The 13838-nt window shown below is 35.0% G+C and overlaps 2 protein-coding genes across 2 annotated transcripts; both read left to right on the top strand.

Annotated features, from left to right (window-relative positions):
• Positions 1-1937: 1937 nt before the first annotated feature.
• Positions 1938-2900, top strand: LOC308350693 (olfactory receptor 8U9; the record flags this gene model as incomplete). The annotated part of the gene is made up of 1 exon (XM_080816203.1): positions 1938-2900. The coding sequence occupies one exon, from the start codon at positions 1938-1940 to the stop codon at positions 2898-2900; it is 963 nt and encodes a 320-aa protein (XP_080672329.1).
• Positions 2901-8051: 5151 nt separating this feature from the next.
• On the top strand, positions 8052-9002 carry LOC308351058 (olfactory receptor 5AL1-like; the record flags this gene model as incomplete). Its single annotated transcript, XM_080816541.1, has 1 exon — positions 8052-9002. The coding sequence occupies one exon, from the start codon at positions 8052-8054 to the stop codon at positions 9000-9002; it is 951 nt and encodes a 316-aa protein (XP_080672667.1).
• Positions 9003-13838: the final 4836 nt, after the last annotated feature.

Here is a 13838-nt window from a genome sequence, read left to right on the forward strand (position 1 = left end):
AGGAAACCTACAGGGGCATGTTGTAATTCAGGACTGCAACATAATCATTCTATTAAATTATGTGTGTTTGCTGTAACAGAGGGAAGACATGGGAGTGGAATTTGAATATAAAATATCATGAGTTAGATGGTAAGACATCATATATAATGGGCCTTCCAAGATATTTCCATAGATATGCATACCCTCCCTTTAAGATAAAATGGGATACTGAAGTTCTTACAACTGCCACACAGTAAAGCTTTATTCAGCATCTTGGGATTTGAAAACAATATCCCCAATCAAATAGTTGCTTAATTACTTCAGAACTGAATTTATATATTTGTAGGATCACTAGTCAGGCTTTTAAAAGCTTTAACAACCTACTCATTTCGTGTAATGGTGATTGGCAACTACGATCAATATCATCTAAGAGATTGTCTTCGTCCCATAGAAAGTGGTATAAACACTACACACACACACTTTAAAAATGTATTTTTGATTTCCATATTTATGCTTTATGAAGAATGTCTACCTTCTCATGATGTATTCTTTCATCTGTTTCCTGACATAACAAAATATATTAATTATGCTACATATTTCTCTTTTGGTAATTATGCTTTGCTAGAACTACATTTAAAGATCTAAAATTTTAAGGCACTCTTCTCCACCTTTAATTTAAAAGACATATTGCACATAAAACTTTATGGCTATCTGCATCTAACAGTTAAGGATTTTTCTATTTTTCTTATTCAATAACCTCTGTGTTTTAAGACCTGGAGGTATTGTACCCTGATCCATAAGCACTGTCTACCTTGTTGCCAGTGAATTTTCAAAGTGATTACACTGTCTTCTCTGCACATCTACCTTTTAATGTATCAGGGGAACAATTTTTTAACACGATATTTTCTATTTTGTTTTTTTAAGAATTTGTTTATTTATTTGAGAGAAGGTGAAAGAGAGAGAGAAGGCACATAGAGAGAGATGTAGAAGCAGACTCCCTGCTGAGCAGGGAGCCCAATGCCAAGCTTCATCCTAGCTCCCTAGGATCATGACCTGAACCAAAGGCAGACACTTAACCAACTGAGCCTCTCAGGTGTCCAATATTTTCTATTTTAAAATGTATTCTTCTCTGTCCTGCAGTGGGAATAAATAACTTCCTCTTAATATTTACAATCCTTTTAGAAATAAATTAGGATCATTTATAGATTAAGAAAATGAGGAACAAATTGAATTTTTGCCACCCTAAAGCTTATGTGACTAGAGAGTAACAAAGCCAAATTCAAATACAGGTACCCCAATTGTATCAGGGTTCTTTCTACTATTCTTCTTGGCTTCAATCCCAATAAAATGCCATCTTCCAAAAGTTATCTGTCATTAGAAGAGAAATCGTTCATTATAAAAATGCTAAATGAGCTGGAAACTCCAGTGCATCTTCTTTCTCAGAGATGTAATAAATTAAATTAGCCCCAATAGAAAATTTACATTTATTCCTTCCGAAGATTGTCTGTATTTTGAATTTCAGCAAACAAGCCAAGGAAGTTTGAGTGTTTTGAAAAAGAACACAGTTATTAGTCATTGCTTTCCCATGATTGAAACTGTGTAATCTCCTATCTTTTGTAACACTGTGATACAATGACTTATAAGAGATATTTATTTCTCTGATATATTTGGTCTTCATTCACAGTTCCAGAAAATGCTACAGAGACATGAAGGTGAAACGTGTCTTGTTATGTTAATGACATAACTTTTGGACCCCACCCTAGAGTGGGGGACTGGAAGCTGAATCAGCCAATGGCCAATGACTCAGTCATTGGCTCCTTAGTGAAGTTTCCATAAAGACCTAGGAGGACTCGGTTCTGGGAGCTTCCAGTGGGGGAGGGGAGGGAACTAAACATTACACTTAATTTAATTAAACTAGATCTGATTTTCTTCTTTTCATCCAGGTACACGAAAGACACATGGCCCAGAGAAACTGCACCCAGGTGACAGAATTTATTCTCATGGGCCTCACAGATGAACAGGAGTTGAAGATGCCACTCTTTGTAGTTTTCTTATCTATCTACCTTTTCACAGTAGTAGGCAACCTAGGTTTGATCTTAGTCATTAGAACAGACTCAAGACTCAACACACCCATGTACTTCTTTCTTAGCAACCTAGCTTTTGTCGATTTCTGTTACTCTTCTGTCATTACACCCAAAATGCTTGGAAACTTCGTATACAAACAAAATGTTATCTCCTTCAATGCATGTGCTGCTCAGTTAGGCTGTTTTCTAGCCTTCATGACCGCTGAGTGCTTGCTGCTGGCGTCCATGGCCTATGACCGCTATGTGGCCATTTGTAACCCTCTCCTCTACATGGTTGTAATGTCCCCAGGAATCTGCATTCAGCTTGTGGCTGTCCCCTACAGCTATAGCTTCCTGATGGCACTGTTTCATACCATCCTCACCTTTCGTCTCTCCTACTGTCACTCCAATATCATCAATCATTTCTATTGTGATGACATGCCTCTCCTCAGGCTAACCTGGTCAGACACTCACTCCAAACAGCTTTGGATCTTTGCCTGTGCTGGGATCATGTTCATTTCTTCCCTTCTGGTTGTCTTTGTCTCCTACATGTTTATTATTTCTGCCATCCTGAGGATGCGTTCAGCTGAGGGCAGGCGCAAGGCTTTTTCCACATGTGGCTCTCACGTGCTAGCAGTCACCATATTCTATGGGACCCTCATCTTTATGTACTTACAGCCAAGCTCAAACCATTCCCTGGACACAGACAAAATGGCCTCCGTCTTCTACACAGTGATCATTCCCATGTTGAACCCCTTAATCTACAGCCTCAGGAACAAGGAAGTGAAAGATGCCCTGAAGAAAATTATCATCAGTAGAAACCAGGTTTTTAAAATGTTCATGAAATTGAGGACGTGACTTGAATAAGTATGAATAGGCTTCTCTTCATGGTCTGGTTTTTCCTCTTAAAAAACTGTCAGAATGTCTATTTTTTAATGTGATTTCTGTATATCTGCTCACTATATAATGAAATTTTCAAAATATTTTCACTTAGAATGAGATTCTGGATGTAAAAATAACCATAACAATTTATACCCATTCTCTTATTTTAAATGGAAAGTGTATTAAAAATAATTAATTTTTGTTCCACAGGAAATAACTGATTTTCCCAATTCTCAAGTAAAAAATGCATAAAAAACCATTAATTTGGTATATAACTAGTTCCAGGCAGAACATGGACAAAAGTTCTGATCCCACCTTCCAAAATTCCCAGTTCAGAATTATCTGGCTACATTAACAATATCCCATGTGAAAAGCAAAGATGAGTACTGTAAATATTATTTTCGTAACATGCTAATTTCTTAAAAATATATGATAATACAAAACCGTTCCATACTATAATTTAACTAGCTGCCTTTATTAAAGAGAATAATAATATGTCCTAACTTAACTATCTGACTGTTTCAACACAACTTTCTACTGACCTGAAAGTCTGGCTTGGTCCCAAAAGACTCTTCAGTAAACTGATTTTTTTTAAGCCTATGAGATCACATATATTTTTTCCAATTATCTAAAATTTTAAAAAATAATAAGGTAATTCAGGGATTGCATCCCAAGGGCATCATCCATTCCAAATAAATTAACTCAAAACAATGGAAACATTATAGAACATTTTGCCAGTATCAAGAATCATATGAGTTATACTGGGCAAACCTTGGGTAAGTTGATCCTTATTAATCAAAGTCTAGCTTAAAACACAATGAACCCATTGGACAATGCAGCCTATGTGTGGGCTTTCACCAGTTTCTCAATTAAATGAGGACATATAGTGTTTGTTTTGGAGTCTTCTTAAAGATTAAACAATATGAAAGGGGTAACAGTAAATGGGTACTTGTAGATCATGTTCCGTCTTTCTATGAGCCTAAAGACCTGAGTTCTAGTTCCAGGTGTACTGACGAACTTGAGAGAGCAACTTATAAGTAAGTATTACCATACACAATTGATAACTGTGATATAGATAAATAGATGTACATTCATATTTATAGATAAGATGATTTATCTATACATAGATATACATAAGTGGATATAGATATGTATGTATATGTTTCAAATAAATCCAATGATCATTTTACAATTTTAAATTACATGGAAAATGGTTTTGAGTTTGCAACTCATGCTTACTAATAATTTTTTTTTCAATCTAGGGGTCATTTAAATGCTTAATGACAGAAAAGACTAAGATGTTATTAATAGCCAGAGAGAGAAGATCACATTTAAACTTTCCTTAGGTCAGTGTGCGCTTTTGATCTTACTTTGACAGATCATAGAGACACAGGCTGGCTGCTCTGACGACTTAGGATTCTCAACAGTTTCTTTCCTTCTCTTTTCTTTAAACACATTTACCTACTATTTGAACATTTCCGTGGCTCCCTGTTTTCTGACAGAACTCCTGCAGCAGGTTGTGAGTCTGTATGCTATATACCCGAAGTTTATTATTGATATCCTTGAATTCGCAATCTCCTGTCTTGGTGGCTGGTGCATTCTCTGTGCCTCAGCTGTGCCATTAAAAAGCACAGATTCCTTGGAGTCTAAAAGCCTGGGTCTCACATTGGCTGAATCAGAACACAATTTACTCCACTTACAAATTGTTCCTCAGTTTCCTCAGCAATAAGTGGGTGAAAACAATATCATCTGATGAATCTATTGTTTTAGGATTTAAAAAAGCAATGGATTAAAATAAAAATATTTCAGAGTAAAAGACTTTTTAAATTGACAATTTTTAGATTTCTTACTCTTAATTCTAAAATGTTGACCATTTAGGAAACCACCCAAGGTAAGATTTAAGAACTTCCAATTAAATGTGGAGATTTGACACACAATTTTAATACAAGAGAAAAACAGTTGTCATGATTTTCACTTCAAATTTGATGATTTTGTAAATGGGTTTTGTCCTCTTTGAGGAGAATTGTTTTTAATTTTTATTTTAAGATTATTTATTTATTTATTTATTTGACAGAGAGAGAGATCACAAGTAGGCAGAGAGGCAGGCAGAGAGAGGGGGAGAAGCAGGCTCCCTGCTGAGCAGAGAGCCCGATGTGGGGCTTGATCCCAGGACCCTGGGATCATGACCTGAGCTGAAGGCAGAGGCTTAACCCACTGAGCCACCCAGATGCCCCTGTTTTTAATTTTTTAACAAATTAGTCCACCTTTGCAACATATTACAGTGAAATATTGCCCCCCAAAATGTGGGGATTATGAAGTCATTTTTAGTGGTAATGATTAAGAACACTTCAAACACCCATATGGGCACCAGGTAAACACAAATTATAAGAATAACCAATGTGGAAAATTAAGTTATCAGTATTCATAGATGTGGAATGCACGGTAACATAGAAATGTACATCTCAGATTGAAATCAAGGGAGCCTGGGTGGCTCAGATGGTTAAGTTTCTACCTTCGGCTCAGGTCATGATCCCAGGGTCCTGGGATCCAGTCCTGCATTCGGCTCCCTGCTCAGTGGGGAGCCCACTTCTCCCTCTGCCTCTGCTGTTCCCCCTGCTTATGCTCTCTTTCTCTCTCTGTCAAATAAATGAATCTTTAAAAAGTGAAATTGAAATCAAGCTTGTTGAAGTAGAGTTAATACAAAATGTAAAGGATGATTACAATGAGTAAGGAGGAAAAGCCACAATACCACCTCATAGACACAACTACTGTTAACATTGTGGCATACATGGTTTGTGTATTTTCCCTCTGTGTATAAATGATCTATAGGACATAATGTGATGTGCATATATAGAAATCATTTATCACCAAATAACCTGTGTAGCATGCTGCTCTTTTCAACCTGCTATATTGTGAACATTTTTTAATATCAATAAATGTAGACTTATTTCAGCATTTGAATGACTACTTAATGTTTTACTGAGATGGTCAATAAATGAACAAATTTCAGAGTATATATAGACAACTTTCAGTTTGTGGTAGGTAAAAATGAAACCATTCATATACTTGCATGCTTTTATCATTTCTCTAATTGCTTAGCGTTAAAACCATTGTATTAATGGCAGGACTAATTTAAACAATTTTGATGCTTACTAGTATATCGTCTTCCAGAAAGATGAAGACAAATTTCACCTTCTTTGGATGTGCAAGGTTGTTTTTGTTTTCCTACACCTTTAGCAACCCTGGGTATTACCATTCTTTTAATTTGATCAATTTAGTGAACAACTTATTGTTAGCTAATCCTTTCATATTTTATAAAATGAACTTTTTCTTTTTGAAATTAATCAGTCTATTGAGAGATATTTATAGTTATAGATACAAATACATTGTAAAGAGAGACTCATTATTGATTCTAAGTGTTTCTCTAGCATATGGTATAATATAAATATGCATGTATTTTATTAAATAATATTTTATATGATTTTGCTTATAATACTAACCTACTTTTGTATAGAAGTACCACCAGTATCTCTCCTAATATTTTGTAAAAGATAAAAACTGTATTTATCTCAATTCCATGTTCAGTGGCTTTAAGTTTGTAGCCTGAAATCAGTGACAGTGGGAATATTTGCACCATAGAAATCAGAAAATCAACAGATGCTACAAATCAGCACTTTTTTTTGTGATAAACATTCACTGTCCTGACACAGATTCCCATTTTGTTTTAGATTCTGCAGTTTATAATATAGTTTACTATCTGTAACGATAAATAACTATCCATTACACTTTATTTTAAGAAATGTCTAGGCTGTTCTTGCAAGTGTATTTAGTAGATATACTTAGGGTTACCCAACATATATTACATTGTTGAATTAACTTATAAAAATTTTCTTCTTTCCTAAATACCATTCCAGTAATACATAATGTGAAACTATGAGTTTACTCAGCTTGAACATAAACAACAGGAACATATAAGGTCAAGAGTTTGTTAAGTTAAATATTAAATTAAACTCTAGGTGTTTATTACTTTAAATAGAATCTTAAAAATTGTATTTTCACACTTATTTGTGTTTTTGTTTTTTTTAATTTGTTTTTTATTTTTATTTTTTTTAAAGATTTTATTTAGTTATTTGACAGATAGATCATAAGTAGGCAGAGAGGCAGGCAAAGAGAGAGAGGGGGAAACAGACTCCCCACTGAGCAGAGATCCCGATGCGGGGCTTGTTCCCAGGACCCTGAGATCATGACCCGAGCCGAAGGCAGAGGTTTAACCCACTGAGCCACCCAGGTGCTTCTAATTTGTTTTTTAAAAGATTTTATTTATTTTATTTGAGAGTGAGAGATAGAGATAGAAATAGAAATGTTGAGAAAGAGAAAGCAGCAGAGGGAGAAGGAAAAGCAACTCCCTGTTGAACAGGGATAATGACACAGGACTCATTCCCTGGGATCCTGACCAGAGCCAAAGGCAGATGCTGAACTGACCGAGCCACCCAGGTGCCCTTATTTTCACATTTCTTTGAAGTTACATTCTTATTATAGCATCGTTTTCATTATATTGACTTTTAGCTGAAGACTTCCACAATCATAACAAATGTAATACCTCTCCACTGAAGTTACTGGTTTGGATGCCATAATACAATATCATGTACTTCATAAATAATATTTTTACCCCTTCTTTTAGTGCATGGCTAGCACACTGATAATGTCTAGTGATGATCATGATTGTTTTAATTCTCGATTGAGTTGGTTTGCTCAGTATTTAATCTTAATATATTACTGAAATGTGCCCCTATCTCTTTTATCACTAAAATATTATTCCTGCTATTGTTGTAATACTGGGTTTTCATTTTATATATGAGATTCCACATTTAATTCAAGACATTCTGTTTTCTTCATCAATCCCCCAGACCACTGAGCATGTTGGAATTTCTGCCTGAAGCAAATCCCTTCAAATCAAAAGCAGGCAATAATGAAACCCAAAAATGGCCCATAGGACCAGTGAGGATTATCTTTCCAATATGGTCACCGTAAAATAAGTGTGAGTTAAATTCTTAATCCAAGAAGTGGAAGATCATCCAGCATGGATATTCTAAAGAGAATGACATGAAATGGTTCTACACATCTTCCATGGCCGAGGGCAATAATTCAGAAATAACTGAATTCATCCTCTTGGGACTCACACAAAGTCTGGAGCTTCAAGCCCTACTTTTTGGGATCTTTCTAGTGATCTACATAATTAGTGTCATAGGTAATCTTGGGTTAATTATGCTAATTCATATCAGTTCTCAGCTTCACACACCTATGTATTTTTTCCTCAGCAACCTAGCTTTTGTGGATTTTTGCTATACCTCCTCTGTCACCCCTAACACCCTGGTGAACTTCTTCCAAGACATTAAGAGAATATCCTTACCTGCTTGTGCCACCCAATTGTGTTGCTTTATCATGTTCGTGGTTTGTGAAGTGTATATGCTCTCAGTCATGGCATATGATAGATATGTCGCCATTTGCAACCCTTTACTCTATACCATTACCATAAACAGAAGGGTCTGTATTCAAATGGTGGTTAGTACATACATGTATGGCTTTTCTGTTGGACTCCTACAGACAGTCCTTACATTCCACTTATCTTTTTGTGATTCAAATATAATAAATCACTTCTACTGTGATGACGTTCCCCTGGTTGGTCTGGCCTGCCATAAAACCCATTACAAAGATATCAAAGAACTGGTATTATTCACACTTGCTGGTTTCAATACCCTCTTCTCTCTTCTTATTGTCCTCATCTCCTACATATTCATTCTATTTGCCATTCTGAGGATTAATTCAGCTGAAGGCAGGCAAAAGGCATTCTCTACTTGTGCCTCCCACTTGACTTCCATCACTATATTTTATGGCACTATCATCTTCATGTATATGCAGCCAAAAACAAGCCATTCTCTGGATACCGACAAGATAGCTTCTGTTTTCTATATTGTGGTAATCCCCATGCTGAATCCTTTAATTTACAGCCTGAGGAACCAGGAAGTCAAAAATGCTTTGAAAAGAATTATGGAAAAGGTGTCTTCTAGTATAAAATAAATGATCTATCATCTAACCGAAAGCCCTCAGAGTTGGGATGCAAAAAAACAAAAACAAAGAAACAACATCAAAAAAACAGTCATCAAGATTTCTACATTAGCTTACCATTAGTAATATGCTTTCAAATGTTATAATAGTAAACAAATTCATATCAAAACACAGGATACATTAATTTTCTGATTTTATTTTCTATTATTGTGAGAATTCTAACTCTTGAAAATATTGAAAGACATGAAAATAAAATAAATTCAATTGCAAATAGAGGTTAAATTGTTCCATAGATCATTTAAAATCAGTCTCTTTTCCATAGAGGAGTTTTGACTTGAACACTCCAATTCATGAACTTGACCTTGGTAAAAACCATGCCTACTTTAGATCCTAAAGGAGCTTTTCTTTTTAATCTTTTTTTTTAATTTAATTTAATTTTTTTCAGTGATCCATAATTCATTGTTTATGCACCACACCCAGTGCTCCATGCATTATGTGCCCTCCTTAATACCCACCACTGAGCTCACCCAAGTTATTAATATTATCTATAAAAGACACACACACTCACAGTAAGACGAATCAAAAAAGAGTTGGTTCTAGTGACCTCACATGGACAATGGCATCAAAAACTGGTAGAACACCTAAAAGAAGACTAAAAGAGCAAGCTTAAATTTTACCAAATGAGACAAGTCCATCAGAGCAGAATAAGGTCTGTGGATTAAGTAATAGTGCTGCACCAATATTAATTTGTGGATTTTTGTAATAGTACTGTGGTCATTTAAGAACTCCCCTGTTTTTAGTAAATATACACTGTTGAGTATATGAGAATAAGGAAGCATTATGTCTCTGACCGATTATTAAACAGTTCAGGATAAAAGAATGTGATAAAATGTTAACGTCTGAGGAATCTAGGTGAAGGGTGTAGAGGAAGTCCTTGTAAAATGTTAGCTTCCATAATTGTGAAATTATGTCAAAATAAAAAGTTAAAATAAAAAATGTTCCTCAGCACTTATTATTCAAATTTAATGTTTGGGGTCCCTGCGTGGTTCAATGGGTTAAGTGTCGACTCTTGATTTTGGCTCAGGTCACGATCTTAGGGTCCCTAGATTGAGCTCCACGTGAGGTTCTGTACTCAGTAGGGAGTCTGCTTGATAGTCCCTCTCCATCTCCCTCTGCCCCTCCCCCCTCTAAAATAAAAAAAAAAAATAAATCTTTTAAAAAAGATTTAATGTTTTAGTTGATTAGTATATTTTAAACATTTTTCATTTTGGTGTCCTCAAATTCTTTGTTATCTTTAAAAAACTGTAACTTCATATAAACAATACAAGTTTTATTTGCTATGTTATTCTATAACTTTTATAAATAATACTTATATCTTCCTTAAGAAAATAAATAAATGAAACTACCCATTCATCTTCAATAAAACTTAATTTAACAAAATGAACTTTTGTTATATAAGGACTTATTACTAAAATTGTATTTTCACTTGTTACAAAATAAAACAGTATACCATGTCTTTTATAGGAAACTTTAAATTAGGAAGACCTGGGTGGCTCAGTCGTTAAGTCTGCCCTCAGCTCAGATCACGATTCCTGGGATGGAGCCCCAGATCAGGCTCCCTGCTTAGCAGGGAGTCTGCTTCTCTCTCCCTCTCCCTCTGCTCCTCTCCCTGCTTGTGCTCTCTCTCTCTCTCTCTCTCTCTCTGTTTCTCTCTCTCGTTCATGCTCTCTCTCTCTCAAATAAATAAATAAAATCTTTAAAAAAATAAGAAAACTTTAAATCAAAATTTTGTATAACAATTCTTAAAGTCACTGCATTTTGTTACTAACTTTATGATCCATACCTGGAGTAAACCCTGACACTGAGAGCAAACATTTGAAACACAGATTTCCGGTCACCTCAATGTTAGAAGCAGGCAGATTCTACTGGGCTGGCATCATCAATGCCAGGTACTCCAAGAACTAGTTTTCTCAACAGTTCATCATGCTACTAGAAGCTCATGCTGGTGATCTATAAAGAAGAAAGCCAATTGTGAAATAAAATTCAAGAATGTTTTACAATAAGACCCTTTGTTTGAAGACACAATTCCCAGCAGTGTAAAAAGGAACTAACAAATTTAATTTCTTTACCCTTGATCATAGCCAAAAGGCTGAGAAGTGATCCTTTTATTTCTTTAATGCTCATTTTATAAATATTTTTTGATAACATAATACTTTTTCAGACATTCTGTTGAATGCTGAAACATTCCAAAAGTCCAATTTGTTCTCCAAGGCTTATTTATGTGATCTAAATTCTTTGGATCTCATTTCTTATTTATAAATGACAGCTAATTCATTGATCTCCATCTCGCTTTCTTTCATTGATTCATTCAGCCAAAAATTATTAAAAGTATCATTTCACTAAAAATGTATATTTTTTTTCCTAGTAGAGGCTTAGAGGTCAAAAAAGCCAAGTTTGTATATAAAGGAGGAAGGGAAATACCATCGAGTCAATAGTCTTTTCCAAGTTAAATATAAAACACTGAGAGATACCAATTCTCATGAGGATTTCAAAACACAAAAATTTGACTACATGAGGGGAAATAAATACCATAATACACTGCTGATAGAAAAATCATGTAATGCCTACGTAGGGATATGTAGCAATACCTAGTAAAATTACAATAGCCAACAAACCCACTTCTTAGAAACTATCCCAATAAATACTAGCACAAAATGCAAAATAACACATGTGCAAAGTTATTTGCTGGAATATTATTTATATTAGTAACATATTGACACCCAAAAGCCCCGTGGTAAGCACAGCTGTTCTAGAAATGGGGACGATTTCAAGTGTGCTACATGACGAGTATCAGAATATAATATTAAATCAGAAAGATATTAAAAAGGAAAAAAGAAAAATTCGATGTGAAAGAAAGCAAAAAAGAAAAAGAAAAAAGGATACTTCACATAAAACAAGAAAAAAGGATGATTAAAGAGATGTACATGTGGAGCGCACGGGTGGCGCTCTGAAATGCCTTCTCTTGATTTTCAACTCAGGTCATGATATCAGGGTTGTGAGATCCAGACCCCTGTGGGGTTCCGTCCTGAGCATGGAGCCTGCTTAAGATTCTCTCTCTCTCTCCCTCTGCTTTTCTCATCCCTCTCTTTCTTTCAAAGAAAGAAAGAAGAAAAAAAAATATGTAAAAAATATATGTACGTGTATTTTATTACATCTGATTTTTAAAAAAGAAAACACATTAAGAGGACACGTAGAAATGAACAAAAGTCGTTCCCTACAGGGAAGGCAGGGGATGAAGTGGGTCCTGACAGGTACGGAAGACAGTCTTCTTTTGAATATATTTTGTTATGCATTTTGATTTTAGAATCATAACGAAGTTTTAAGGAATTAAAAAGAAAAGTAAGCCAAAAGTGGGGAAAAAAAAGACTTCATTTTAGAAACCTTCGAGTGCATCTCATTTTATTCAAATGAAAGGCAAAGGCTTTACATTGATCCACAAACCTCTGAATGATGTGGCCGTGTCAACTCTCAGACTTCATCTCCTTCTCTTCCCTTTTCTTTGCTCTGACCTCCTTCTGCCTAAGATAACAGCATATTTCCAGCACAGGTTTTTGTTTGTTTGCTTGTTTGTTTTTTTATCAAAAGGACAAATGTTTTTATAGACATTCTTTCAGGAAAGATGCATGAACAGAAAATAGGCATATGAAAAGGTGCTCAGCATCATCAGTCATCAGAAAAATGCAAATCAAAGCCAAAATGAGATACTACTTCATACCTCATGTGTTTTCTGTTCTGCATAGCTGGTGCTGAGGCTGAACAGCCACACCAGCCAGCCTCACCAGCCCTGTGAACACTACTGGTTTTCATCTAAAGCAAATTTAGATAAAGCGGTTGATCCAATACTGTGGAGTGATTACAAGGTATCAAGTGCCCTACGATTTGTTTGCACTCAGTTTTCTAGAGATGGAAGAAGAAAATCAACATTCTTTTAAATTCATCTTTGCTGTTGAATTGAAATGTCAATCATAACAACAGTTTGAAACATTAATATCAGACGAAGGCTTTCGATGTTGCTCCTTGGGAAACTGATTTTTGTCCAGTGTTTTCCAAAAGCTGCTACTAAATCCAAGGCCCACAAACTGAGCATTTATTTTAAATAAATTCATAATTTTAATATGAAACCAATGTGATAAAATTTAAAGCAGATATAACAAACAATTAAAGCACAAATAGCAATTAATCAAATTGTCTTCCCAAAAGAGGTAATTAAAATGCTCTTTTACCTTAGATTCTTCCATTAAGTAATAGCCCAGAAGGTGATCTACCATTTCAAGGGAAATAACTTGGTCCCCAAACACTAAATACCAAATAACTACCTGTTTTGAATATATATAATAATGTCGCTTTTCAGTGTTTGTTAAAAATAATGTAATACCCTAAAAAAAATTTCCTGAGGGACCATACACACACAATACAAATTGTCTCATAATACCTGGGTAATTTTAAATGTTACTGGCTTCGCAAAGATTCCTTTCAGGTGCAGTACAGACTACTTAGGGGTTTGTAGTTCCACTGAATGACTGTCTATTGAATATTGAAAGATATAAAACCCTAGGAAAAATATGAAATACCTGTGACACTATTTGATGAATATCAAAAGAGAGCAGCCTGATCTGAGATGCTGGAACTAGATTTTCTAGAGTTATTTCAGCCATGTTAAAGACCTTAGAATTTCATCTTGAGAGCTATGGGAAGTCACTGAATGATTATATCATAAAAATGACATCCACATCTCTAAAAGTTCATATAAGCTAAAACGTGAGAAACAGAAAGATATCGGAAAGACTG

The sequence above is a fragment of the Martes martes genome (genome assembly GCF_963455335.1).
Source record: "Martes martes genome assembly, chromosome: 10".
Lineage (NCBI taxonomy): Eukaryota > Metazoa > Chordata > Mammalia > Carnivora > Mustelidae > Martes > Martes martes.